Here is a 24247-nt window from a genome sequence, read left to right as displayed (position 1 = left end):
TAATAAACTTAATATTATCTATATTAATTTCGTACTTAATATTCTGCTTCGTTAGAAACTTAGTAGATAGTTCTTCTCGAAATACTATTTTAAATCTTTCGAGAATACGCCTAAAACGCCTATTCTTAGTTCTAGATATTAAAGAGATTACTTTATCGCTAGGACTCTATTCTCGTATAAGATATAAAATAAAAGTCTAGTCGAATATAAATAGTTTAGAAATTGTCTTCTAAGTCTTTCGAAAGCTAAGTAGATTTAATCTAGCTTCTTTAATATCTTCGTAATTAATAGTTTAAAAGAGTCGAAGAAGTATCGAAGTTAATTTTCTAGTATCGTTATATACTATTATATATAAGTAGCTAAAATCTTAAGAAGCGTTATATTTCTTTAGCTAGTCGAGTCTAAGAATAATATCGTATATATTCTAATCTAGAATACGAAGTATTATTCGAGCTCGAAAGTTATTAACGATTAGGCTCGTTATAATAGTCTAATTAGAGAGAGTCGTCTCGCTATTAGTAAGACGTACTTAAAGAGGTATACTCTAGATAATTTTATAGTTCTTATCTAGCTATTTAGTAACTCTTCTTAAGATATAGAAGATATTAGAGCTAGTATTAAGAAGAACCGTAACGAGATAAGAGTTATTATACTACTCTAGCGATCTACTAGTAATATTATATCTTTAGATATAGTCTAAGTTATAGTCGAAGACTTTAGTTATATTAATAGTAACGTCTATTAGATTATCGAAAAAGAGATTAGAATCTAATAGGCTCGTATCGATAGTCTTTAAAGAGTCTATAACTTCTTTATCGTCGCTAGATATTCTACTATCTAGCGACTCTTTTCTTTTTCTTAATAATCTTATTTTATAGACTTCTTCGAGTTAGAATAATCTCTCTTTTAATAACTAGCTTCTTTATAACCGAAGTAGAGACCGTTATCTTAATATTTCTAATAAAAGCTACTCGAGAATTCTCGTTCGTTACTATAACTATACGGAGTTTTAGTCTAGATAGTCGAGAAGAATTCTAGTTAAAGGTCGTTAAAGACTATCTTAATATTACTATTAGCGTCTTTTTAATCTAGTTAAGCGACTTAAGAGAAGTAAGAAGACTTTCTCGAGAAAAATCTTCTTAAGCGATCTCGAAAAGAGACTATTCGATACGTATTAGCTTATATCTTTTATTCGCTTTTATTCGCGAAAAGAGTATAGTCTCTATAGTTTTAGAAAAGTATAGTATCTAGAAGAAGTTCTATTCGATTTCGAATAGTCGTTCTAAACTCTCGTTTAAAAATAAATAGATACTCGATATCGCTAGAATAAGAATCGAAATATAGTCTAAAGATTTTAATCTTCTATTAAAATTCTTATATTATTTTTATTTACTTAAAAGAGTCGAACTCGTCTCGATATTACTTCTACGTCCTAACGTTATCGAACGCCGTCTAGAATACTTTCTTCTATATCTCTTAGTTTATTATAAATAGATCGGTTCTAAGACTATATTTTATATCTTAATATATAAAATTCTACTATACTAAGATATTATCTTTAAAATAGAAAGTTACTAGAATAATACGTTTATAGTTCGTTAAAGGACGTTTATTAACGACTTTTTTCGCGTTTAACTATCTTTCGATATAAATTAGCTAGATTTATATCGCGTCGTTATTTCGATAACTCTTATATTTTAGAGACTTTTCGAGCTCTATTTCGTTAATATCTTAGAATAAATCTAATAATAAATACTATTAACTAAATAAGAGTTTAGATATATTTATTTAATTTATAAATAAAAGGGTAATTCTCGATAGACTGTTCGTAAATATTAAAGCGAAGATTTCGAGAGTTTTATAGTATTATAGATAGTTAGCGAGAGTCGCTATAGTTCTTTCGAGATTTTCTAGACGATTCTCTTCTAGAAATCTATATATCTTCTATAGATTAACTCCTTTTATAGAGATATCGATTTCTAATACTACTATTACTAGAGTTAAGAGAATATTTATATAATATTTAGTATAAAAGAGCTTTCGAGTATAATTTACGAAATACGAGTAAGAAATAAATAGAAGATAATATATAATAGAAGAAAGATAAGTAATCTCGAGAAGAATATATTCTTTATAGAAGCTTCTATCTCGTCTAGCGAGAGCGCTTTATAACTAGCTCTCGATATTTAAGACTATTCCTAGCTAAATAGTACTTTAATCTCTCGAGAGATCTTATTATACGCCTTTCTTCTATTAATTTATTATTTTCTATCGTTTATAATAGTATAAGTAGATCTAGATAGAACTAGATAACTATCTAGTCTTTACTAGTATAGTTTAGATAAGATTCTAATAAAAAGTTCGTTTTAATAATAATATTTCTTTCTCTCTCGATATATTAAGCCTTTCGATAATATCGTTATTTATAATATCTAGATCGATAGAACGTAATTAAGAACGTTAAGATAGCTATCGCTACTATATCTTATATACGTTATTAGCTATCGTTTATAGCTAAAGATATCTAAGAGTAGCGAGACTAAAATTTTTAGAAGAGAAAGTTACTACTTACTACTATAATTTATCTTTCTTAATAAGAAATTTTTATCGTCTCTCGTCGTTTAAAGAGTACGACTCTCGAAAGTTTTCGCTACGAAATTAGAAGAGATTTATCGAGCGTAGAAGATAGACTTCGAGCTAGAAATTTTCCTTATCGGTTAGTTTCGCTAGATATTAAGACGACTTCGTTTATCTTTAATCGATTTCGTATAGAAGAGTATCGATCTCTTCGGCGATCGACTACGCTTCTCTTCTTTTTAAGAGAGTATAGAAGTCCTTACGAACTCTAGTTTAAGGTAAAGAACTATCTCGTCGCCGCTACTAAATATAATTTTACGAAGAACTTATTCTATTTTAACGGAGCCTAGGGCCTCATTAGACTATATACTTTCTAGGGATTGTACGATAGCGTACGACGCTAGTCGAGACCGAAAGACGGTCCTCGACGTCTTTATAATGCTTGGTATCTGAGGGTGCCCATTATGTCACACACGGTTGGAGTGAGTCGCACGTGAGCTCCGAGCAGGATGATATTCACTCGTCTTTCTTCCGCCAACTTGGTTGCCACTCTCACTCCACGACAGCAACCATTGGATTTGCCTTATTGTATATACATCAACATACCCAATACATCGCTATCCCGATCATCTCCTGTTGTAAAGGGACATCCTCAGCGCGGCGGTGCCGATACACAAATGCCGTTCCCGTTTGTGCTGTCCACCACATCGCGCGCCTCCTTTACCGACAGCCTGAGCTCGACTACTCACCCCTCGTTGCCGTCTACGGCTTCTTCTCGACGCTCAGTTCTTCGGGCGGCGTTGAAGAGCCACAAAAGGCTCTCGCCATCCGATCAGGCGACGAACCTGCCAGCGGTCGTCACTGCAATCCAGGATTACTTACGATATCTTTTGACCCTAGATCTTGCCCTCTGCGGAAAGCCCGTTTCTGGTGAAGATGTCGATGCCACGTTGATCAGAGAGCCTCAATTCGCATGGCGTCCGACTCTAGGCGCAGGCGGCATCCCAGGCCGGGAGAATGAGAGAATCAAGGGACAAGGAATCGACTACGAGATCTTCTTCGTCCATCACACGCTCGCCCTAGTGCAGAATTTACTCGCCAGACAGTCATTGCTGGGATTATATGCTTCGACCAGTCCAACGACAGAGCAGCGGACTGCGGCGATTCAAGCTGCAACCAAATATCTCAAAGTGGCCCATTCTCTCCACTCCTATCTCCTCCTCAGAGCGAAGTCTTCAACAGATGGGCCGCTTCACTTCCCACCAAGTGCTGTCGATGTTTCTTTGGAAGTTCAATCAGCCCTCCAGCATCTGACACACGCAGAATTCAATCTCCTATGTGTTCTGAAGGATGACCCATATCCCGCCTTGCTGATCCAGTCCCGCAACAAGGATGACAGAGACTGGATGATTCGGCCACCTACGATACCCAAAGTTCGCGCCCAGGTGCTGACCAGGCTTTGCATCGGAGCGGCGGAACATGCTTCGCTTGCCACGGTGGCACTCAAGTCTGACAGCTACAAGGTCTCCAAAGACCTGCTGGAGTACTGCGAAGGGATTCGAAGAGCTTCTCGCGCCAAAGCTTGCCGATTCCAGGCTCTGGATGAAGACATGGCCGGGTCGACGGGCAAGGCTATTGCGTGGCTAAGGGCGGCGAGGAATGGTCTCGGGCTTGAAGTGGGCAAAGATGGTGCCGCCAAGTCTTCCGGGCTGGGCAAGTTGAAAGCCTCGTGGACGGAGAGGAGAGAAGACAAAAAGATCGAAAAAGGCAGTGCAAGCTGGGGCATGGATGGCGGTAAACTAGAAGAAGCACGCATTGTCGAGTATCTGGACCAGAAGATGAACAAGGAAAACGACACGATGAACATACAACTCGTCCCCGAATGGAAGCCATTGCTGGCGACCTTGCCCAGCGGGATGAACATGCCGATTGATGAAAAATGGAAACCAACTGTTCTAGAAGAGGATGAGCTGGCGGCCATGCGTGCACCACCCGAACATTATGATATGGCCGATGGTGGTAGTTCCGAGGATGAGGATGGGAGTCCGAAGCAGCCGGTGGGCGCTTTCCCGGGCACACACGGCGACTATGGCGGAAATGTGACGACGACGTACTACTGATGAAAGACTCCCTTGTGGGAAGTAAATCCTCGTTTGCTCCACGGGAAGCAATCCAAAGATATATGCCCAGCTTTCCCGACAACCAGGGGGCGTCAAGGGCCTCTGAAGCTACACTGTACGGTGGCTGCGTGGCGAGTATTGGGTGCATGACTCGCGAGCATTGATGCTAACTTCACGACTGACTCGCCGCATCGACTTCTCCCGAGGCCTCCTTAGCCCCTTGCGCACCCGTTTCAGGGCCGTTTCATATTTGCGTGGTTGGTCCACCATCACCATTACTCACAACGTACGTGCATCTTGTTACAGGATGGCCGAGTCCGGATATGTGATGCGCTCTGGTCAGCCACGTCCGATGATCCAATGTGATCTTCGCCCCTAGCTGCCCGGTGCAACGCGCAGGCTGAGGCTGGGATCCGCGGCGCGTGTCGAAACAGGACACCGCGTTTTCCCCCGTCGCGGTCGGTGGCAGGTGTTCTGTCATCCATGTTCGGCCTTACCTGGCGTGCCTGAGTTCGCCCCTTTATACCGATACTGAGCACAACGTAAGCGCACAACACACCGAAGTTCAGTCCGGGCCGCATTCTGACGCCTGAGCCTGTGCGATGCTGGTTTGATAGGACCTGGTAGGTTGGCAATGCGCGACGTTGATAAGCATTCACGTCCCCCTCAATGTCGGCATACTACTGTTCGATGTGATGTATTTTGCCCTACGCACTTCAGCTGCGCTTTCCATGTTTGTCTCATTCCTTTCTATGTGCGCAAACCGCTGGTCGGATGTATCTCAAAAGGCTGAATCAAGCGTCGAGCTACTTTTTAAGCTAGCTCCTTATTGTCACTATCGCCCAACCCCAACTATTGTCCAGCCGCTCCTATGATGAAGCCCCTACATCAGGTGGGCGCAACCATATCAATACTCTTGTCGACAATAACACCTTTGAGCCAGGGACTTCCGATGGTGGTGGCGGTAGTACTACCGAAGACTACTATGCGAGATGCACAGCAATCTATCTCAACCATCATCAACATCTCCCACAAGAGACACGAGGAATCTCATCGTTTCGTCGAAAGATTCGTCCCTTACCAGCCCAATATCGCCAACAACACGAGCAGCACGATCCCGACGCCAGCTTCTTCCACTGATCCCAATGAGAGTGCAGTATCAGCAACGTCGGCAGGTACGACTACTGGTCTATGTGTGAGCTGCTTGGGCCCAGTCTCGACAGTGGACGCAAGTGGACCTCTGGCGCCTATTTCAACCGTTACTGTTGGGGTAATCACCACTGCTTCAAGTCTGGCTACAGCAACCACTCCCTCAGCGGACGTTGGTACCCTGACGCTGACTACAACAATGACAATGGCTGCATCAACAGCCACAACGAGTCAGCTAATGTATGGATCTGAATCTGGATCTGGATCTGCACTTTCTGATACCGGTTCTCAACCCGAGTCAGCCGCAATGTCGACCTCTCTACCACCTGGTATCCGAACTTTCCCACCGGTCACGGCCATCTCTACTGCCGATTCTCCTGGTGAAACCACGCCCATACCCGCAGCTGCTACCAAGATAACGACAACGATTTCTTTCTTCACTATCTCTGTCCTGAACCCGACTACAAGCACGAGCACGAGCACGAGCATAAGAACAGGCTGTCCGTCTCGCTCTATCAGTGCAGACCAGTCGACGCAGTCATTACCGGTCATAGTCACCATTGGTCTACTGCCGTTCCAGACGAGTCTGTCTGCAACGTGATGAACACATGACTCCTGCAACGAGAAGTAATACTCTACTCTACTATTATAATATATCATACCCCCTTTCCTACGTACAGAAGTGTACAGTACCTGATTACAGTAATAATGTGCGGTGCCGTCGACGCCAGCGCTTACCCCTCGCGGTCACCAACCAGATCGGATTCGGGGTTCACACAATGCTTCCCGTTGTCGTCGTGGTCAATTACCTGATCTGGCGTGATTGAGTCAATTCTCGCCGGGCCCCGGGTGTGGATCGCTGGAATCGCTGGGTGTTTCCGTATGTGAAATAACCCTACAAATGGCGGTCAGGCACCACTGCACCTATGAACAATTGTATGCACCCTCTCCGATGTGATGCTGTGCTCTATCCTTGGGGAAAAGGGAACTCAAAACAGTGCTCGTGAGTTGCGACAAGGGAGGTCCATATCACGCAAGACGCGGCCGGCGGAGTTAAGTACACATGCACCCACCTAGTCGGTGGTAGAGTTCTTCCCGCACTGCACCGCGTATACAAATTCTGCACAATAATTCTACCACCGACTAGGTGGCACCCCATCTCCATTTCCGTTTTTGTAGGGTACTATCTCCAGCTGCCACTTCAACGCGAAATGCTAGTCCAATTCCGAGCTGTAGAACTACATTGGGAGCCTGTTATTTACGTTCGGGGAACATAGGGACTGCAGCGGGATATCTAATATGTACATTTTGTCAGCAAAAACTCTGGTGAAAACCCAGTCGTCACCGCCTACACTCTGGCATCTGCCGAAGCCATATATCAGTAGTACAGGAGGAGTGGATGCGGATTACCAGCGGGGGTGGATGTCCTACAGTAATTTAGACCGGGTAAACGTTGTCGTGGTTGTGCCTGATTTCCGGATAATCGTATCGCGTCTTCAATATTCCATGTTCCGGTTCCCCCTCCTCCCCTTACCAGGGCTGTACTACCTTATTAGGGGTCGACTTTGTACCTACCCCTCATTGATATCAACATTCTTCAGAGGGAGAACGAATCGACGAATTGACGGATGATCGGTCACAAGGGGTTCCAACAAGAGGTGTGCCTTTGCGGAGTCGGTCCCTGAATTGCGAATCCAGCCTGCTAGTGATGATCAGTGAGTATGTAGTAGATGCGAGAGTTTAGATGCATATATATAAAGCCGGCCCCATGCCCTAAAGATTCTCCTCTTTTGACCTGGGTTCGGATCATCACTTCACTGTCAGCTCACATCAGTATAACGTTCCAAACAACCACATAAACTCCTCGCAAAAGTTAGCCACATCCACCTGTCACCATGTCGTTCTCTCTTCACCCATTGATCGACAACGGCATCACCAAAGGCCGCGAGGACTTCCCCGGCGGCAAGCTTCGCTGCAACTGCGGCAGCAACCGCGTCGAGGTTGACATTACGGGAAATGTCCTCCACAATCACGCTTGCGGTTGCAGTCAATGTTACAAGCCGAAAGGTGCCCTGTTTTCCATTGTTGGGGTGGTTCCGGTCTCGAACCTCAAGGTCACTGCCAACGAGGACAAGCTCCAGATCGTGAATAAGGACGCCACGATCCTCCGCCATGCATGCAAGGAATGTGGTGCGCATATGTACGGCCGGATCGAGAAGGACCATGCCTTCAAGGGTTTGGATTTCGTTCATGTCGAGTTGTCCGACGACAAGGGTTGGCAGGAACCGCAGTTCGCGGCTTTCGTCTCGTCCCTCATTGAGCAAGGCTTTGATCCTGCCAAGATGGGCGAGGTGCGGGACAGGTTGAGGAAGCTCGGGCTGGAGCCGTATGATGCACTGAGTCCGCCGTTGATGGACGCTCTTGCGACCTATGCTGCGGAAAAGGCGGGAGTCAGGGGCAAGCTGTGAAGGAGAAAGGCGCAGTTCCAGTTCGGGAGTAAGCAAGTGGTGTCCCTGAAGGTGGCTGCTGCGGAATGAGCTGTGTTGTGCTGCGCCGGCATCCGTCAGTTGCTGTCGCTAAGTTATCAGGTGCAAATTATTCCACAAAAAAAGCCTGAGACAATCAACCATATCGCTTTTCGCCGTTCAGAAACAGCCCCGCTTAGATTGTGTTCGGAACTGTTGAACCAGTTAGTAGTTGATGTAGCAACCTCGACTGCGAGAGCCCATCTACCGCCAGGACTGCCGAAAGTATATAAAAGCGAGACGTTCAATTTCAGAAACCAGCCCAACGCCGAGGTTGCAGACTTCGGTGTGCTGGCTGGAGTCAGAAAGCGGCGGCGGAAGCATAGTAACTCTCCCGTAAACCATTCATGAAGAAGAATTTCGAGGAAACATGGACGAAAAACAGAAAGGCATTCTGCAAGTCTCATAGCCCAAAAAATTCCGCATTTGCTTGTAACCGGCATTCGCTCCGGGGTAGTATGTACAATTGTTTTTGTGCCATTCCAAGAAACGCGGATTGTCCCATATTGTTTCGCATCAATATAACACATCTCCACCGTTGCCGGTGGTGTTTCCTGGCCTGTAATCCGAACCCTTTGCGCCCTTGGCTTGTTGTGCGGTCGGGTAAGTTGTTTGGATTTCGGGTCCGCCGGCCGGTCCGTCGACACCAGGAACGTAGTTTTGTTGTCGTCCTCTGTAACCTTTCTCTTTGTTTCCTTTTAAAAGTTGCAGGTATCGTTCTGAGTCGGCAAATGACAATGTCAGCCGTACTGCACCGGTCTGAAACACAATGGGCATCGCAAAAGTGCTCGTGCGAGGGCTGAACTGTACCTCTGTACTTTCCGCATTTCTCCAAGTGATTAACTCCTTCTCGCTTGTAGCATTTCCCTGAAGCGAACGAGTTAGTCATACATTGACCAGACATACTCCGCGGATGCACAATGTAGGCGTGGTGCGGGCTGCTACCGGTCTGCTCAAGCAACTCCGGAGACTGGCCAGCTAGCCAGACCGACGTCGCACAATTCCAAAGCATGTAAAAGCCACATGAAATCCAAACGTACCCATCTCCTCGCCTACTAATCTTTGCATCATCTGCTGAACCCATTGTTCTCGAACAATAGCATCTCTGGCGTCCGTGACAGCCTGGTTGTCTGAAAAGTCCACCCCTTGGAACGTCGGAGGCACCTTCGGCTTCTTCGCGAGAAACGCTTCGGACTCTGGAGTGGGCATGTTTGCGGTGTGTACGGAGGGTTCGGACTGAGGAGGGACTGTGGTGCCCTTGGTTGAGGTGGACTAGAACACAGGAGCTGGGCGGCAGACAAGGCTGGCTCACGGTAGCCGATAATATTCCAGGACCGCCGAGTGCGCGGCCTGAGTCGGACAAGGTATCAACTTGAGTTGTTGGACTGCGGGAACGGTACAGCTTGAACAGACGCAGTTACTCGAGTGTCTTGCTAATGTCGTCGAGCTCAATCGCCAGCTTCAATATTGCCAAGCCTGCGTTCCTCTTCGGGCCTAGACCGGGACTAGTCGCAACTCCAACCCAACGACATCATCAGTTTCATTGGCTGTGGACAACTCCATATTTTGGTCATACTACTGTGCCATTGATTCAAAGTCAACGGGTATCAAAGGCTCGACCTGTCGTTCGTCATAATGGCCTGGAAGGCGGTGTTAAAGTTTCACATCATTGACTTCAACCCGGTGAGAGCATTGAGTCCTTGATCAGAGATGTCAGGTCAGGATGGGCCAAAAGGGGGTTCACTCTGTACCCGATCTAGCTCTACTGTACTACCTCACGTCCGCCAATGAGGTCAAGCTGTGACCAATACATGTAGCTGTATAGTAGTCCCGTCAGCAAGCCATCTCTAACACCATAGAGCTCCAAGACCCCCAACCTGCGGCACCCCCAACTCTGAGGTCTCTGCGCGCCATCGCAAAATACAGGTATCACGAGTCTCAGCCTAAATTCATGCATTGGGCCGTTCGGTCTCCGCCGATGTGGCCGACCGGGAACGAGTATGGTGAGCTGGATCGCCCATCTCCTGGGGGCAAAAGACCCTTCCAAACGCCGCTTCGCTTTCCTTGTTGTGCCCCCAGGTGTTCGAGTCCCGCGACTGAGCAGCGACCCTCTCCAGCGTTGCGCAATCGGTTCTTGCGTACTCGGATGCATCCCTCGAGACACCCTCTTTGACAAGGAGTCGTACCAAAAAGACGGGCCAAAGGTATCAGAACCGTTGATCTGGCCTCCGGCTCATCTTCCACCGCATCTGCACTCAGCAAGCCTGGCTGTCAACGGAAATGATTGACCGCATCTACACGAGAACCAGAGTCAGTAATGGCTCTTCATTCGAGCATGATATCGCACGCTATTGGCAAAGCGGTCGCTTAGCGGTCGCTTGATTAGCTTTAGTTGCCGTGCCCCTTGATCTCAAGAACAGAGTCTGCTGAATCGCCACCATCCCTCGGCAAAATCCTGGGTGATTCAACTTCTGTGCTTTGTCTGGCCTGTACGGCGGATTGGATTCAGGAGGATGGTGAGGCACTATGGAGTCTCCTGGTCCAGCACCTCTGGCGGATGTGGCTTGAGCTTGCAGTGCAATCCATAGTCTCTTGACCAAGTCAACCTGTCGTTGCGTCATGTCACAACCCATGCAGCTGTTTCATTCTCCCACAGGTTCCGGTCTCGCACTAAAGAGCAACTTGTACTTGACGATATCGACAATCTCCAAGTCCTCGGCAGATGACAGTGATCGCCGGGGAGAAGAAGAAGAATTCACATCGTCGTTGACAAGTCCATCTTCGCTTGTTGCTTTCTTAATCACAGCAAGCGGTTTCGCCAATTTCTTGATTTCGCCAGTGAGTCGCTGATGCTTGCCGACGTAAAGGTAGACCTTTTTCATCCATTTGCCGTCGCCGTTCCCTGGGTCATCTTGTGGATTGTAAAGTGGGAATTCAAGTCGGCCAATCGATGTTGTCTTGGTGACATTGACATTGTTGATATTAGACTCATAGCTTTCGCGTTGTTCCTCCAATGATTGTTGAAAGGGGCCATAGATCGTGCCTTGAATCTCAACTATGGCGAGGCCAGATGGGGTATGGAGAATCGGCGGAAGCGGGTTTGGGGTTGTCGAGTCTGTATTGCTTTGGGATGCTGATGTTGCGAATAGCTGCACAGCTGGCATCTTGCGGATTAGGTACAGGTACCTAGCTTACTAGTAGCTTATGTGTTGTTCTGCTTCCGAGCCATGCCATGCTTGTCATGAGGCGGATTGAGAAAAAGCGCGTTGAGCAGACGCGTTTGGAGGAGTTTAAAATGTGGTATAGCAATGCTCCACCGTATTAAGGGGGAAGGAGCGTATCACGTGATACGATTTTGAACGACGACGATGTGGTGTCGGAGGAAGAAGAACATCAGATGTGTCTATACTGACGTGGTCGTACTGAGTGGATGCCAATCGGTTTAGATATGCTCTAGTCGGAACCGCGAGGATAGACGTTAACCAAATAGTCCTGCAGGCAGTGCTGCTGTCGTTGGGTCCCAGACGAGGCTGAACCTGCTGTAAAGCCTTGCGGACAGTGGACAGAACTTTGCGCACAGTGACCCTACTTGCCTCACAGTGCATTCGGTTCTGCCATGTCACCCCGAGCCACATCGGACGAGCTGTCGGCTCTCCGAAATCCAACACCAGGACTTGCCTGACTTTTGCGTGACGACAACATCACTGCAAGTGGTGCGAAATCCAGCACGATAAATGCATGTCAAACAAGTCTCTAAAGACGTCCTCAAGAGTGATTTGAAAGCACTTCACCTGATTTTAATGATCGAGAGCGACCGACCCTGGAGGATGACTGGTAAACCGGCAATTGAAGTGCAGCCGGACAATACCAGAATGGTGTCAGATGAAGCCTCAAGAAGACTGCACTGATTCAGGCCGAGGTTGCACCGCCCCGGGGATGAGCCGATTATTCTGAGTTGCTGTGAAGGCCGAGAGGGTTTGCAGCCTTGTATTAGCTAACTGTCGGACAACTCGGGTGAAAGTGGTGAACCGGAGCTTCAATGGTTGTAACTCAGTAACAGTAAAATGGTGACGGCCGGCCTCGAGTACATATTGTCTCTTAGACCTGCAGACCAGAGAGACTTTTAACCCAAAAGAAAGAGGACTTCGTTGACAATGCGGGTGACGAGTTGGTCGGAATAAAAGGTGAGGCTGACAGAATAACACAAGGCTGGATGACTATTCATTCAAAGAAGAATACCACCCACGCAGAGTTGGGTAGCTAACGTAGTGTTGATCTAGCAACCAACTTTGTGAAGCTGACCTCAAGCAGTGTTGTCAAGCAGTCCATTAAGTGACGGGGAAGAGGCTGCAGTATATCTTCTCTGTCTGCCCCGGCGACAATGACAACAACCAGCACAACCACCACCACCAAAACTATTTTCGCTCTTCTCAAAATTCGAATACCCTGACCGAGAAAACAATAGATCATTCTCTCCTGCAAGAACGAAAAGTACTTATTGTTCTGCTCGCCATTTTGACCAGACCCCTTATATGCTCTGCAGGTGCATAGGTCCGGGGCGGCCACCGACAGGAACAACATCAACAAAACAAACGCCAAGTACCGTGCAGGAAGCTGCACTTACCTACCTTTCGGTCAACATCCGAGGTCGCAGTGACACACAAGAATGCCTCCAAAGAAGATCAAACGCGAATCGCTCGGCCAGATCTCAAACGTCAGCTTGGACGAGCATGCTAGCATCAACAGCGGCGAAGCAGGCAACCATCCATTCTTCGAGAAGAGCCTGCAGCCAGTTCCAGTTCCGTCTCATACGTCCTCAATCACCTGGAAGAGCAAAGCCGTAAAAGAAAAAGAGGAGTTCGAACGCGTCAAGCAACGAGTCAGACATTTCGCTCCTGAGCAGTTCAGAGCCAAGGCGAAACCAGGTCACGCACCGTCGGAGATCTTTCCTCAGAACGTTGGCGAGTGGATTACCCACAAGAAAGAGATGCTTGCCATGGCCGAGGCAGAGAAACAAAAGAACTGCGACTTGCTCAAAGCACAGATCCTTGCGCAAGAAAAGATCCCGAAACATCAGAGAAAGCTCAAACCAGTCTTTGGCAAGGATGGCAAGGTCTTCACAAATGGTCTTAGTCCCGTTCTCGGTCTCCCTACCATCTGGTCCGCCGAGTACAAGGGTGAGCCTGCACCTTGGCCCACTGTTGGAGAGATGCAATGGAATGGTGACAGTAGAGAATGCGTGCTTGCAAGAACCAAATGCGGCCGATTTCTTCCCCCTCCACGTGTTCCGGCAGAGCCAAAGTCATCGGTGCCATTTCAAGACCTGCCATACAAGAGACAGCTCCCTTTAGATCAGACAGGACCGATCTTCTGCAACGGACCGCGACCGGACGAAATTCATTCCAACAACGCTGAAATGGACAACGATCCAGAGTTTGAGGCTCAAGGGAACTTCTATCTGGGATCAGAGCTGATGGAGGAGCTGGGCGAGTGGAAGCCACCCTATGTTCCAGAATGGCAACAGGAGCAGCATGCAATGGAGGAAGAGCTTGCAGTTCAAGTTGCGGCCAACTACTCAGAGCAAGTTGCCGCCCCGGCATTCGGCTACACTGGGTATGCAGATATGAACACTTCGGGCTGGTATGACGGCAACTTCCAGGATCTGGCGTGGGAGAACTATCCGGTCTGGTGGTGAAAGTGGTGACCGGTCCAAGGAGTCCGATGTGGATGGGTAAGAAGGACTTTCGAGGACCCTGCCGGCAATGTCTGTGTATCAAGATCTCACTCCACGCTCCGCTGCGATTAGCGAATGCTTCTGTCAGGCTTACCAGGTCCAGCCATTACTACGAGCTGGCCAGCACCAGGAAATGCACCAGGAAACGGCGATTTGATTTCTGCAAGAAATGGATTGGGGCTGCGGCGGAGCGTGAAAGGGAGAGCTAAGGCAGATGCAGCCACATGCAAGCAATGATGAAAGTGTGCAGCAGGTTAAGCTTTGAGGAAAAGCATGAGCACCACATAATAATCGGTTCAGTGCTTGCCATTCCCTGGTTTCTTTGGTTGTGTGCTGCGTATCAATCTCACCGCCACGATGTTATAAACAAGGCGCGTGTTTCGGTCGATTGAGCTTTCCACGCTGGTGACCCACTGCGATGACTAATCTTGGCAGCCTTGCCAACCGTCATGACATGATTCGTCTACCATACACTGCACTCCGAGTCTGGCTATTTCCCACTAGTAGAGGCGAATGAGTCGCCGACTTTCCCGGAGTCAGGCGAGGCTAGCACTACCTTCCAGTTGGCCACGCTATCCCCGCGATTCATGCAAACAATGACTCGGAATGCGGAGTTTCGGGCTCCAGAACCCCAGACCTCGGTACAGACATAGATACCAGGTAGACACACAGAGCCGGGCCGGGGTACTCCACGCATCGCGCGGAATATGAAATCAAAGACAGCATTCAGCAAGCCCTTCCTCTCCGTCCCAGTAGAGGAGGGCATCACCCAAATACCTGAGGTAGGTGATCAAGATGTCCCGTAAGTATATTCCCCTAATTCAAAGGCGAGCGTGCGTAAAACATCCACTGACTGCGGTCTCTCTGTACAGTCACCACCGTCGCGGCAGCCGTCGCAGGCGGGCTAGCCACAGCGGCGTATCTAGACGCGAAATTCCTGATCAGCAATGACCTTCGCAGCGGCAGCTTGGGGGCGACCAAGCAAGCCGCCGATTTCATCGCAAAGCGAGCAGCCCAAGACAAACTGCTGATCTACCACTTGATCGAGGAGCACGCGCAGGGCAAGAACGCCAACAACCTATTCCTCATCTTTGAAGACCGGACATGGACGTACAAACAGTTCTACGAGGATCTGCAAAGAGTGGGCAACTGGCTGCTCAAAGACCTGGGGATTCAGCCACGAGAAATAGTCGCCGTGGACGGCGGGAACAGCCCAGAATACCTGATGCTGTGGTTCGGGCTTGAATCCATTAACGCCTGCCCGGCCTTCATCAACTACAACCTCACGGCGGGGCCGTTGACTCATTCGGTGAAACTGTGCGATGCGCGGTACTTGCTGGCGGATCGTGCTGTGCAGAATCTGGTTGACCCATGTATCCCGGAACTTTCGGCGTCCAATGTGCAGACGATATACTATGACGAGAACTTTATGGCCGCGCTGTCCGACAGCACACCGCTGCCCAAGTCACGACAGCAGAAGCTCCGGCCGGACGAACTATGCAGCTTGATCTACACGTCGGGCACGACGGGGATGCCCAAGGGGGTGATTATGCTCCGGGGACGCGAACTCAACACGGCTCGGGGCATCAGCCTGTACTTACAGCTGAGGCCGGGCAACAGAATGTACACGGCCCTGCCTCTATACCACGGGGCAGGACATGGACTATGTGTGACGCCGTCGATCTTTGCCGGGTCGACGGTGGTATTGAGCCGCAAGTTCAGCCACAAGACCTTCTGGCCCGAGGTGCGCAAATCGCGCGCCGATATCATACAGTACGTGGGCGAACTCTGTCGGTACCTGATCAACGCGCCGCCGAGTCCACTGGACAAGCAGCACAATGTGAAGATGGCATGGGGCAACGGAATGCGGCCGGACGTGTGGGAAGAGTTCCGACAACGGTTCGGCATTGAAATCATCAACGAGCTGTACGCGGCGACGGACGGGCTAGGGGCGTCATTCAACGCCAACCGCGGCGAGTTTGGACGCAACGCCATCGCCGTGCGCGGCTTGCTCTGGCACTGGCGGAACGGGGCCAACGAGAAACGCGTGCGCATCGACCCAGACACACAGGAGATATTGCGCGACGACAGAGGGTTCGCCATCGAATGCAAGACCGACGAGGCCGGCGAGGTGCTGCACAAGCTGGACCCTGCGACCGCCGACGCCGTGTTTGCCGGATACTACAAGAACCCCGGGGCCGGGGACAAGCGCAAGATCTGCGACGTCTTTGCCAAAGGGGACCTGTGGTTCCGGTCCGGCGACATGATGCGCAAGGACAAAGACGGCCGAGTCTACTTCGTCGACCGGCTGGGCGACACCTTCCGCTGGCGCAGCGAGAACGTCTCCACCAACGAAGTCAGCGACGTGCTCGGCCGCTTCGACCAGATCGCAGAAGCAAACGTCTACGGCGTCCAGGTGCCCCATGCAGACGGCCGCGCCGGATGCGCCGCCATCGTCCCCGTCGAGGGCGTCACTGCCGACACACTCGACCTGGCCCGTCTTGCCCAGCACGCAATCTCCATTCTCCCCCGGTACGCCGTCCCGATCTTTCTGCGTGTCGTCGCTCAGCTCGAGTACACTGGCACCATGAAGCTGCAGAAAGGCCGTCTGCGAAACGAGGGTATCGATCTCGATAAGATTCGTCAATCCAGTCCCGATGACCGTATCTTTTGGCTCCCGCCAGGTGCGAACACTTATGTTCCTTATGGGCCGAAAGAGTGGGAGGATTTGAAGGCCGGGCGTGTCAAGCTGTGAATGACTACAACTAAGTCGATTCACGTCTACAGTAGACTCTAGACAAGACTACGAAATAACACTTACTTCCTGTACCCTGATTTAGGTTTTCCAACTTGACTTGGCCTGAGTTGACGTGACATGACACTCTCTCCGCGTGGCTAATTTGAACATGGACAGGCAGGCAGACAGGCAGCTCCAGGAAGTATGAAGAAAGATATCAAGACCCAACATTACCAAGGACTCGAAGGTGTGCAAGATCTCGAGGTTCTCCAGATACCTACGAACTAGCTATATATGAATACATACAAGTACAAATTGATGTTATATCAAGAGGCCAGGTTCAAGCTTGGCTAGCGGATCAAAAATCTTGATGAGGTAAAATCTCATCTACAGTAGGCAGATATGAGCTCGTTATGCTGACCCCTACGGTTAGATATATGTACGGTGGACCGTGACGATTATATTTGCACCCAATTTCAAATCCAGTCACCATATAAGAGCCACGGTGGATGGATAGGCATGTACTAGGATAAGAGATCGGCAACGATGTTTGGGATGATTTTCCAAGTTGGTCTACAGCAAGTGGACGAACGGTCCAGTACTGGATCTGACATGATCTTTCTGCTTCATTCTTGGAAAGATGTACTGGTCGACACCTGCTGTAGCAACCGCGAAGGATATCTATCTAGGCAGAGTCTGCAGATCTTGTGCGGGCCAAACATTCCAGCATATGTGTTTATCGTAGGGCCTGAACCCAAACACGATGTACCCAGATGAAATTTGTCGGGGCCTCAGTCCCCTAGATACCAGTGACCAGTACTTATGAGTGCCACACTGGCTAGACATCACGGGGATCGCGGTACGGGAACCAGAACCAGAATCAGAACGAAGGCCAATTCCAAAAAGTAAAGTGGACGAGAGTCATTCTCCCATCGCCGCCCGCATCCGTGACATCAAGTCGCCGGAACAGATGTGAGATCGTCTCTGAGCATACGTACGGATGTCCTCTTCTGTCTATCTTAGTAGACGTCCCAGCTTGTACTTTGCTTCTCCAGACGTTGAAACGATGTCCACTCTCGATATTCGTCTCTCCAATATCGATGGTCATGGTCGATTGTAATACAGTCATGCAATGTAACCAACATCATATCAGTATGGACATGAACGAACGTTTCGTTTTGTGCATTCCCACGAGACCCTGTTGACCCCGACCGAAGCGCCCGGAGAGTCGTGGTTCATATGTATGACCGGGCAACACCTAACAGAAGAGAGCATGTCATTTCGTCAAAGAGGATGCGGTTCGATGGCGGCTGCTGGCCGTCAAAGCCGGGAAGCCAATTGGCAGGGAGGTAGGGTCCAACAGGCGGTTCTAATTGTGATTTTTATTCGAGTGCTCGTTTCAAGTCGTTCCATTTCTGCTTGAGCGTCTCATGTTCGGCATTGAGCTGAAAACAAAATTCGACATGTCAGCAAGACCTGTTCGTTCATACAGCAACTCGGAGAATGGGGAGAACTTACCTCAGCATACTTCATCTTCATCTCCACCAGTTCTCTCTCCATCTCAGCCATCTGCTCTTCCATGTGACGATTCTCGTTTTGAACCTCAATGTTTCTCTGCATGACTTGTTCCGTGCCGGCCCTCATTCTGGCTTCGACATTTGCGGCCTCGCTTTCGGCGACTTTGCGCAGCTCCTCAACCTGGCCAGCCAGACTCTCGTTCCGATCTTGCAGTTCGGTGTTCTCGACCTTCAGTCGCACCAATTCATTGGCTAATTCGATGTGCTCGGCATCCGACTTTTCCACCCTCTTTTCCAGCGACCGGATCTGCGCGGCTTTGGTGGCGCAATCCGTCTTGAGGTTCTCCAGCTCGGTCTCTCGAGCTTTCTCGGCCTTTGTCGTCGTCTCCCATTCTTCGCGGTAGCGGTTGAGCATTTCCGGAGTGAGCTTGACCGCACACGCATCCTGGACCAAAAGATCAGCTCGATACACTTCGTTGTCCGTGCCGCCCGAACTTCCAAAAAAGCCGGATTCCAAGATCGATTTTGACGACGGAGTTGCGTCGATGTAGACATCGAAGAGCTTCTCCTTCAGGAAATTCGTGAGGGCTTGCATGTCTTGCATCGCCAGCAGCGTCGAGACATTCCGTTGGACCAACGCCATGCCAAATTTCAAAATAGCCCCTTCGAGCCCTTCGCATAAGATTAGGTCAAACACCCTCATGACTAGTTGAAGCGGGAACCGATATGCAAACAATGTCAAAAACCACTGAGTTGCATAGAGTTTGGGAGTGACACCTCGGCGGTTGAGATGGCAATATAATGCCGGTTCAAGGTCTTCCAACAGCCTCTCGAACTGGTATAAATGCAGATGCAAGCCGGGCATGTCCTGAACGAATAGATCTCGCAGCTGATACTTATTCATCAAGCGGACCAGCAGACAAAAAGCTTCTTCTTCCGGCATCGTAAAGAGTAACGGCATGACAATAAAGTTCAGGCCTTGCGGATATCCAACCGCGTCGTCAAAAAGCGCGTAAGCTCGACAGACGTGGAACAGGCCGTCTTGCAAACCTGCCGCCGCTGCGTATTTTGAATAGCTTGTCCTCGAGCCCATATCACGCTTGATCATTTTCTCCAGTTTGGCCAGTGCGGCAGAATCCTCTTTCGCCTTCTTTGCACGCTCTGCAGCCAACTGTGTCTGAAGACGGCTGCTGGCTATCGGATCTGATGGCTCATGCGATGGAGAAGGCGACATAACTCCAACGTGGGCGCTGGTGGCAGGTGTGGAATGGTCAGATCGAACAGATGACCTTGACGAGCTTTCCGATTCCTTCTCCTTGACACCACCATTGGCATGTCCGTTGAGCATTGGAGATTTCGGCATGCCCTCCTTGACCTCCGCATTCGGGCCTCGAGAGCGGAGATCCCAATAGATCGCTTCCAGCTCTTCATTCTTGCTGCCTGCGAGCACCTGCCAAATCACCGGCCGAATTGTCTGGGGAATTCCTCCACTGATAGCTAGTGTAAACTCATCCGGACTCGTACGTGCAACGGCCTGTGGGCCTTCGTTGACCACATTCTGCCAGAAATCCCAATCTATCGGTGTGGCTGTATCTGCGGACGAGGCTGCGACGCCGGACACGGTTCCAGGTGGAAGATTGGGATTTGTAGGGACGCTGTCGGTTGTCGGGGACGTGACAGGGCTAGCAAGGACGTGTTCATCGTGACCAACACTCCCAGGTGTAGCAATCCCTACCCCAACGCTTGCTGACCGGCCGACAAGCCCTGCGATTGCTCCACCCTCCGGATTGTCGGTACCTTCCAGACTCGTTATGCCTGCTTCCTCCCGCAACCGCAACATCTTGAACTGTTCGCGGAGGGAAGCCCTGGACGGTTGTCTCTGGCCATTGGATCCATCTTGCGACTCTTCCAGCGTTTTCAACATCAGATCCGGGTTGCTCCCAATAGTAGAGGCAGTATTGCGACGAGCATCAGCCGGCGGCCTTGACGACAACGGTGGAGAGCGATTCTCTTTTGGTGCCGAAGTGGCTCTGCTCAACCATCCAAAGGGAGTGGTTACTTTGCGCCCGAAGGACGATGTCGATGCGTGGGGCGGCTGCGGAGAGGGAGCACGGGCATCTGAGGCTTTTCTCGGTGGTGGCGGTCCCCAGGGGACTGAAGGCAGAGAAGCTGAGAAGCCCTGGAATCTCGAGGGACGCGGAGGAGGTTTAGGTGCGGTCTTTTCAGCAGTTCCGGCGTTGTCGGCCGCATCTTCGGGATGCTTTATCGTCGGCGTTGACTGGTCGCCGTGCGAATGGTCCGACGATGTCTCGTCTACCGCAGCAGTGTCGACATTGACCTCAGGCCCCTTTTGTTCGGAGTCCACCGGACCATCCTTTTCTTCCTGATGCGCGTGTTCGTCATCCTGAGACGTGGTAGGGTCGTGATCTGCAGGCTTCTCGGGTTCTGTAGGCTCAGTCTGCTGGGTCGCTTCCGGCTTTGGATCGTCCTTGACATCGTTGGCGTCTTCGAATCTCTAGTACAGTGTTAGAAGCGGCTGCTCTTGGTATTGTAATCAATGGCTGCCTACCTCTTCCATGTCGGTGTTGTCTGCACTGGATTGCACTGTCTCCATCTTGAGTTTTCAAATGTGTTGCCAATCTTCAGACCATCATCAACCACCACCAGGGTCGGTACGAGGAAAGAAGAGTGCCGGACAATTGTCGGAAGGAAGGCCCGACGCAAATGTGTGATGTAGATGTAAAATGTATCGGTCGAGACGCGGTCCCGGACTATGGAAGCAGCAAGGTACAGACTCGGGAACGGGAAGAATCAAACGAACGGGGGTGGTCACTACCAGTCACCAGGACGTGTTGTGAGTCGTGTGCACCGAGAGCGGCCTTCAATACGACGTCGCAAAGGCTTGTTGAATGCAGTGGTGGTGCGGAATCGAAATAGGTTATTGTGTTTTACTGATTGTTGTTGTTAGGGAATTGTTGATAGTCGCAGTTGTTGAGTTTCAATGGATTCAAGTTTGGGGTTTTGGTGTCGTTCAAGTTCGGCCACGCATCGCGCAGGGGAGATTCAGCCGCAGGAACAGGGAACTGGTGGACATCTCGTGTCTAACGCGCCACTACACCGGGAGGATACTTTTGATTACAGTACATAGTAGGTATCCAGTATCTCTACAATCTGCCACTGCCAGAACTGGATGTGGTCCTGCAGGGGACCGCCGAAGAGGCAATTGTGTTGCTTGCAGGGGCACCGGCCTTGTACCACGTTGGCCCTGAACCGCAAAAGAGATACCCGAACTGCCAGTGTCTACTGCCAGTACACGCCAGACTGCAGAGTGCCACTTAACGTCAGTGAACAGTTGTCAGTTGAACGGTTGCGAAAAAGCCCCTATTCGCACCTGTCAAGTGTCAGTGCAAAGAAGCCAGGGCATGGACCACCCCTATTGTACAGTATATACAATGCCAGTAGTAGTTTACATTGATGTCTGCTGAAGCATGTTCATTTCCTTTCCTGCTACTGCACTGGCAGTGGATGCAGGTATGTCTGACACTGGTACCATCACAGAAGGCAGGTCCCACCAGCTTGAAATGACTTTATGTTAGACCAGTCACGTGGTTCAGAATTCACGTGATGGCCCTCAGTTTTGCTCCGGGATTGTCCAGCCAGCCACTCATGCTGCAGTGCAGGTCAAAATAATTATTTGTAAGCGCCGAGAATTTGCGGGTCCACTAGTCAGACTAAAAGCTCGGCATTATGCTATGTAGGATGCAGAATTTCCCCATACAAATGGATTTTTATTATTCTGTCAGTCAAAATAATTATGTAATCCCAGTGCACGTGCTGACTTTAGTGCAAGATTCACGTGATGGCTGAGCTGCAGCTTATGTAAGGGTCTGCACATATGGTCCAGGGTACCCGTACTCTGACTTCACATTGTTGACCACTGCACTGCTAGTACATACAATGTTGTTGGACTGTGGTGTTGTTCTAGCACTAAGTCCTCAACCCTCCCCCGAATGGTGCACCGCCTTCCCCAACTCTTTGATGATGCGAATCTTGGTGGCATGGCAGTCCTCCTTGCGCCTGCCCACTGGTTCACTTGCTTGTGCCTCAAAGAGCTTGTGCCGCATCCCTACCCGCAATGCGTCCGAATGTGAGAGACCGAAGCACGCTGGTGGCGGGTGGATCTACGGAGTGTCAGCAGAGTATCTGCAAGCGAGCAACTGAAGTACTGGGAAGTGGCTTGACCGTGCATGCCATCATGGACAAGGGCGTGCAGGTCTGCAACCACCGCCGATTGCCCGGGGTTCGAACTCACACTGGCCGTTGTTAGCACTCATGTGTACACCTCGACAAAACCACCTGCACTTACTTCATTGTAAAACAGTCCGCTCAACTCTCCGGCAGCATACAGCCCTTGAATTACGTCAGTGAGAGAGTCTCGACAAGCATTGCCGTAACATGACCCGTTGGTTGCAGTCATGCATTGCGGTAAGAGGCTAAGAGTAGGGATCCTACCAGGTATGGGGACTCCAGTCGTGGACAGCACGCGAGAATCAAGGTCGCATTTGAGACCGCCGTAAGTGAAGGTCAGTTGCGCTTTGCTTTGGTCAGCGCCAACTTCAAGTTGCAACCCCTGGATCCTTGTGCTCACCTTTCATCGGGTACCTAGGCTGGAGTCAGCGAACAGCTCATGGACGATTTCAGTGGTGACTTACCCGTAAAATGGCGGTTCGACAATAGGATGAGCCCAGTTCGTCTTGTCTGGGGAGAGGCTGTTCATTCTTAGTGGTTGCCCATTCCAGGAGTGCGAGCAAAAAACCGACCCGTTTGTCCTCTTTCCATCGAGCTTCATGAGATCGAACTCCTTGTCATTAATGCTGTGTCGGGTCAGTGCAAGCACATGTTGGCGGTCACCACGAGACTAACGCTGCATTGTATTCATCGACTGTCTTCTTCAGCTCCTTCGGGTCAAGACCAAGCTTTTCGGCAAGACCCTCGATGGTGTCGCTTTGCTCGGGTTCCTTGTCTGTGGTATCATATACCCACCCCGGTCGAAACCTGTCCATGATTGTCCGGTCGGTGATACTGGGCGAGTCAGTTACAATCCAAACACTTGTCCAGGTCGGATTTACAAATATGATCTCTGGTTCTGGTCTGGACCATGTTAGCACAACAACCTCCAGTCGCCGAGGACAACCTACCACGCCATGTCTCAAGAGCAATCATCTCGAATGTCGCAAATAGACTATCCAACGTCAACATAGTTACTGCATTGTGTTTCACTTTCCTTACTGTCGTTGTCCCTCGTCATAGAACCTCTTGCAGTCTCTGGACTCGGTCAGTTTTGTTCAATGCCTGCCAGACACACCATCCTCTGAGGGGCGGCCACCTACTTATTGACCACAATGCCATAGTTGTGTCCCCAGATCACTGCATCAGGTTTGTTCGTACGGGTATCAACGAGCTCGCACTTGAACGTCTGTCAGCGCGGGAGCACCTGATCATCTTGTTGATGTGGAACTTACATGCATGCCGCTCATGGAACCTGCAACAGCAGCACCGACTTCCAGGCCCATTCTCAACCCAAAGCCGGTGTTGTATTTCAAACCAGGGGCAATCAGCTCGAGATGCTCTGTCCGTGGCCCGACATATTTTGCCAACCTGGACATCATTAGCTAGATGCAAGTCTGCAGCGAGGGCGCCCACTCACATCTCTCGGTTGCCTTCAAATCCTCCACAGGCCAACATGACTTTCTTACCATGAACATTGGTCAGGCGTCCATCAGACTTGCGAACCTTGACTCCGGTCACCACTCCATCATCTTGCGTTAACAGTCTCTCTGCTTGTGTTTCCCACATGATAGTAACGTTATCGAACTTCCTGATGTGGT

The 24247-nt window shown here is 49.7% G+C and overlaps 8 protein-coding genes across 8 annotated transcripts; 4 read left to right on the top strand and 4 right to left on the bottom strand.

The window, feature by feature from the left end:
- The first annotated feature begins 3049 nt into the window (after window positions 1-3049).
- Window positions 3050-7159, top strand: HMPREF1120_08758 (uncharacterized protein). Its single transcript, XM_009163027.1, has one exon. It carries the CDS (start codon window positions 3087-3089, stop codon window positions 4695-4697), a length of 1611 nt encoding a protein of 536 aa, XP_009161275.1. The 5' UTR covers window positions 3050-3086; the 3' UTR covers window positions 4698-7159.
- Window positions 7160-7393: 234 nt separating this feature from the next.
- HMPREF1120_08757 (S-(hydroxymethyl)glutathione synthase) lies at window positions 7394-8785 on the top strand. The gene has a single exon (XM_009163026.1). It carries the CDS (start codon window positions 7742-7744, stop codon window positions 8312-8314), a length of 573 nt encoding a protein of 190 aa, XP_009161274.1. The 5' UTR covers window positions 7394-7741; the 3' UTR covers window positions 8315-8785.
- Window positions 8786-8887: 102 nt separating this feature from the next.
- HMPREF1120_08756 (NADH dehydrogenase) lies at window positions 8888-9580 on the bottom strand (the record flags this gene model as incomplete). The annotated part of the gene is made up of 3 exons (XM_009163025.1): window positions 8888-9090; window positions 9182-9238; window positions 9412-9580. The coding sequence occupies 3 exons, from the start codon at window positions 9578-9580 to the stop codon at window positions 8888-8890; spliced, it is 429 nt and encodes a 142-aa protein (XP_009161273.1).
- A 375-nt stretch (window positions 9581-9955) lies between these two features.
- On the bottom strand, window positions 9956-11614 carry HMPREF1120_08755 (chromosome transmission fidelity protein 8). The gene has a single exon (XM_009163024.1). It carries the CDS (start codon window positions 11533-11535, stop codon window positions 11014-11016), a length of 522 nt encoding a protein of 173 aa, XP_009161272.1. The 5' UTR covers window positions 11536-11614; the 3' UTR covers window positions 9956-11013.
- A 165-nt stretch (window positions 11615-11779) lies between these two features.
- HMPREF1120_08754 (uncharacterized protein) lies at window positions 11780-14422 on the top strand. The gene is made up of 2 exons (XM_009163023.1): window positions 11780-12555; window positions 12683-14422. The coding sequence occupies exon 2, from the start codon at window positions 13038-13040 to the stop codon at window positions 14064-14066; it is 1029 nt and encodes a 342-aa protein (XP_009161271.1). The 5' UTR covers window positions 11780-12555; window positions 12683-13037; the 3' UTR covers window positions 14067-14422.
- A 133-nt stretch (window positions 14423-14555) lies between these two features.
- HMPREF1120_08753 (fatty-acyl-CoA synthase) lies at window positions 14556-17395 on the top strand. Its single transcript, XM_009163022.1, has 3 exons — window positions 14556-14907; window positions 14978-17217; window positions 17276-17395. The coding sequence occupies exons 1-2, from the start codon at window positions 14901-14903 to the stop codon at window positions 16858-16860; spliced, it is 1890 nt and encodes a 629-aa protein (XP_009161270.1). The 5' UTR covers window positions 14556-14900; the 3' UTR covers window positions 16861-17217; window positions 17276-17395.
- HMPREF1120_08752 (uncharacterized protein) lies at window positions 17380-21891 on the bottom strand. Its single transcript, XM_009163021.1, has 3 exons — window positions 20929-21891; window positions 18361-20874; window positions 17380-18287 (listed from the first exon to the last, which is right to left on the bottom strand). Exons 1-3 carry the CDS (start codon window positions 20971-20973, stop codon window positions 18225-18227), a joined length of 2622 nt encoding a protein of 873 aa, XP_009161269.1. The 5' UTR covers window positions 20974-21891; the 3' UTR covers window positions 17380-18224.
- Window positions 21892-22354: 463 nt separating this feature from the next.
- Window positions 22355-23422, bottom strand: HMPREF1120_08751 (fumarate reductase flavoprotein subunit; the record flags this gene model as incomplete). The annotated part of the gene is made up of 7 exons (XM_009163020.1): window positions 22355-22540; window positions 22726-22769; window positions 22872-22952; window positions 23008-23021; window positions 23072-23128; window positions 23180-23233; window positions 23283-23422. 7 exons carry the CDS (start codon window positions 23420-23422, stop codon window positions 22355-22357), a joined length of 576 nt encoding a protein of 191 aa, XP_009161268.1.
- Window positions 23423-24247: the final 825 nt, after the last annotated feature.

Source organism: Exophiala dermatitidis, assembly GCF_000230625.1.
Source record: "Exophiala dermatitidis NIH/UT8656 unplaced genomic scaffold supercont1.7, whole genome shotgun sequence".
NCBI classification, from domain to species: domain Eukaryota; kingdom Fungi; phylum Ascomycota; class Eurotiomycetes; order Chaetothyriales; family Herpotrichiellaceae; genus Exophiala; species Exophiala dermatitidis.
The sequence above is the reverse complement of the archived record's forward strand: the minus strand, read 5'-3'. Positions and strand labels throughout refer to the sequence as shown.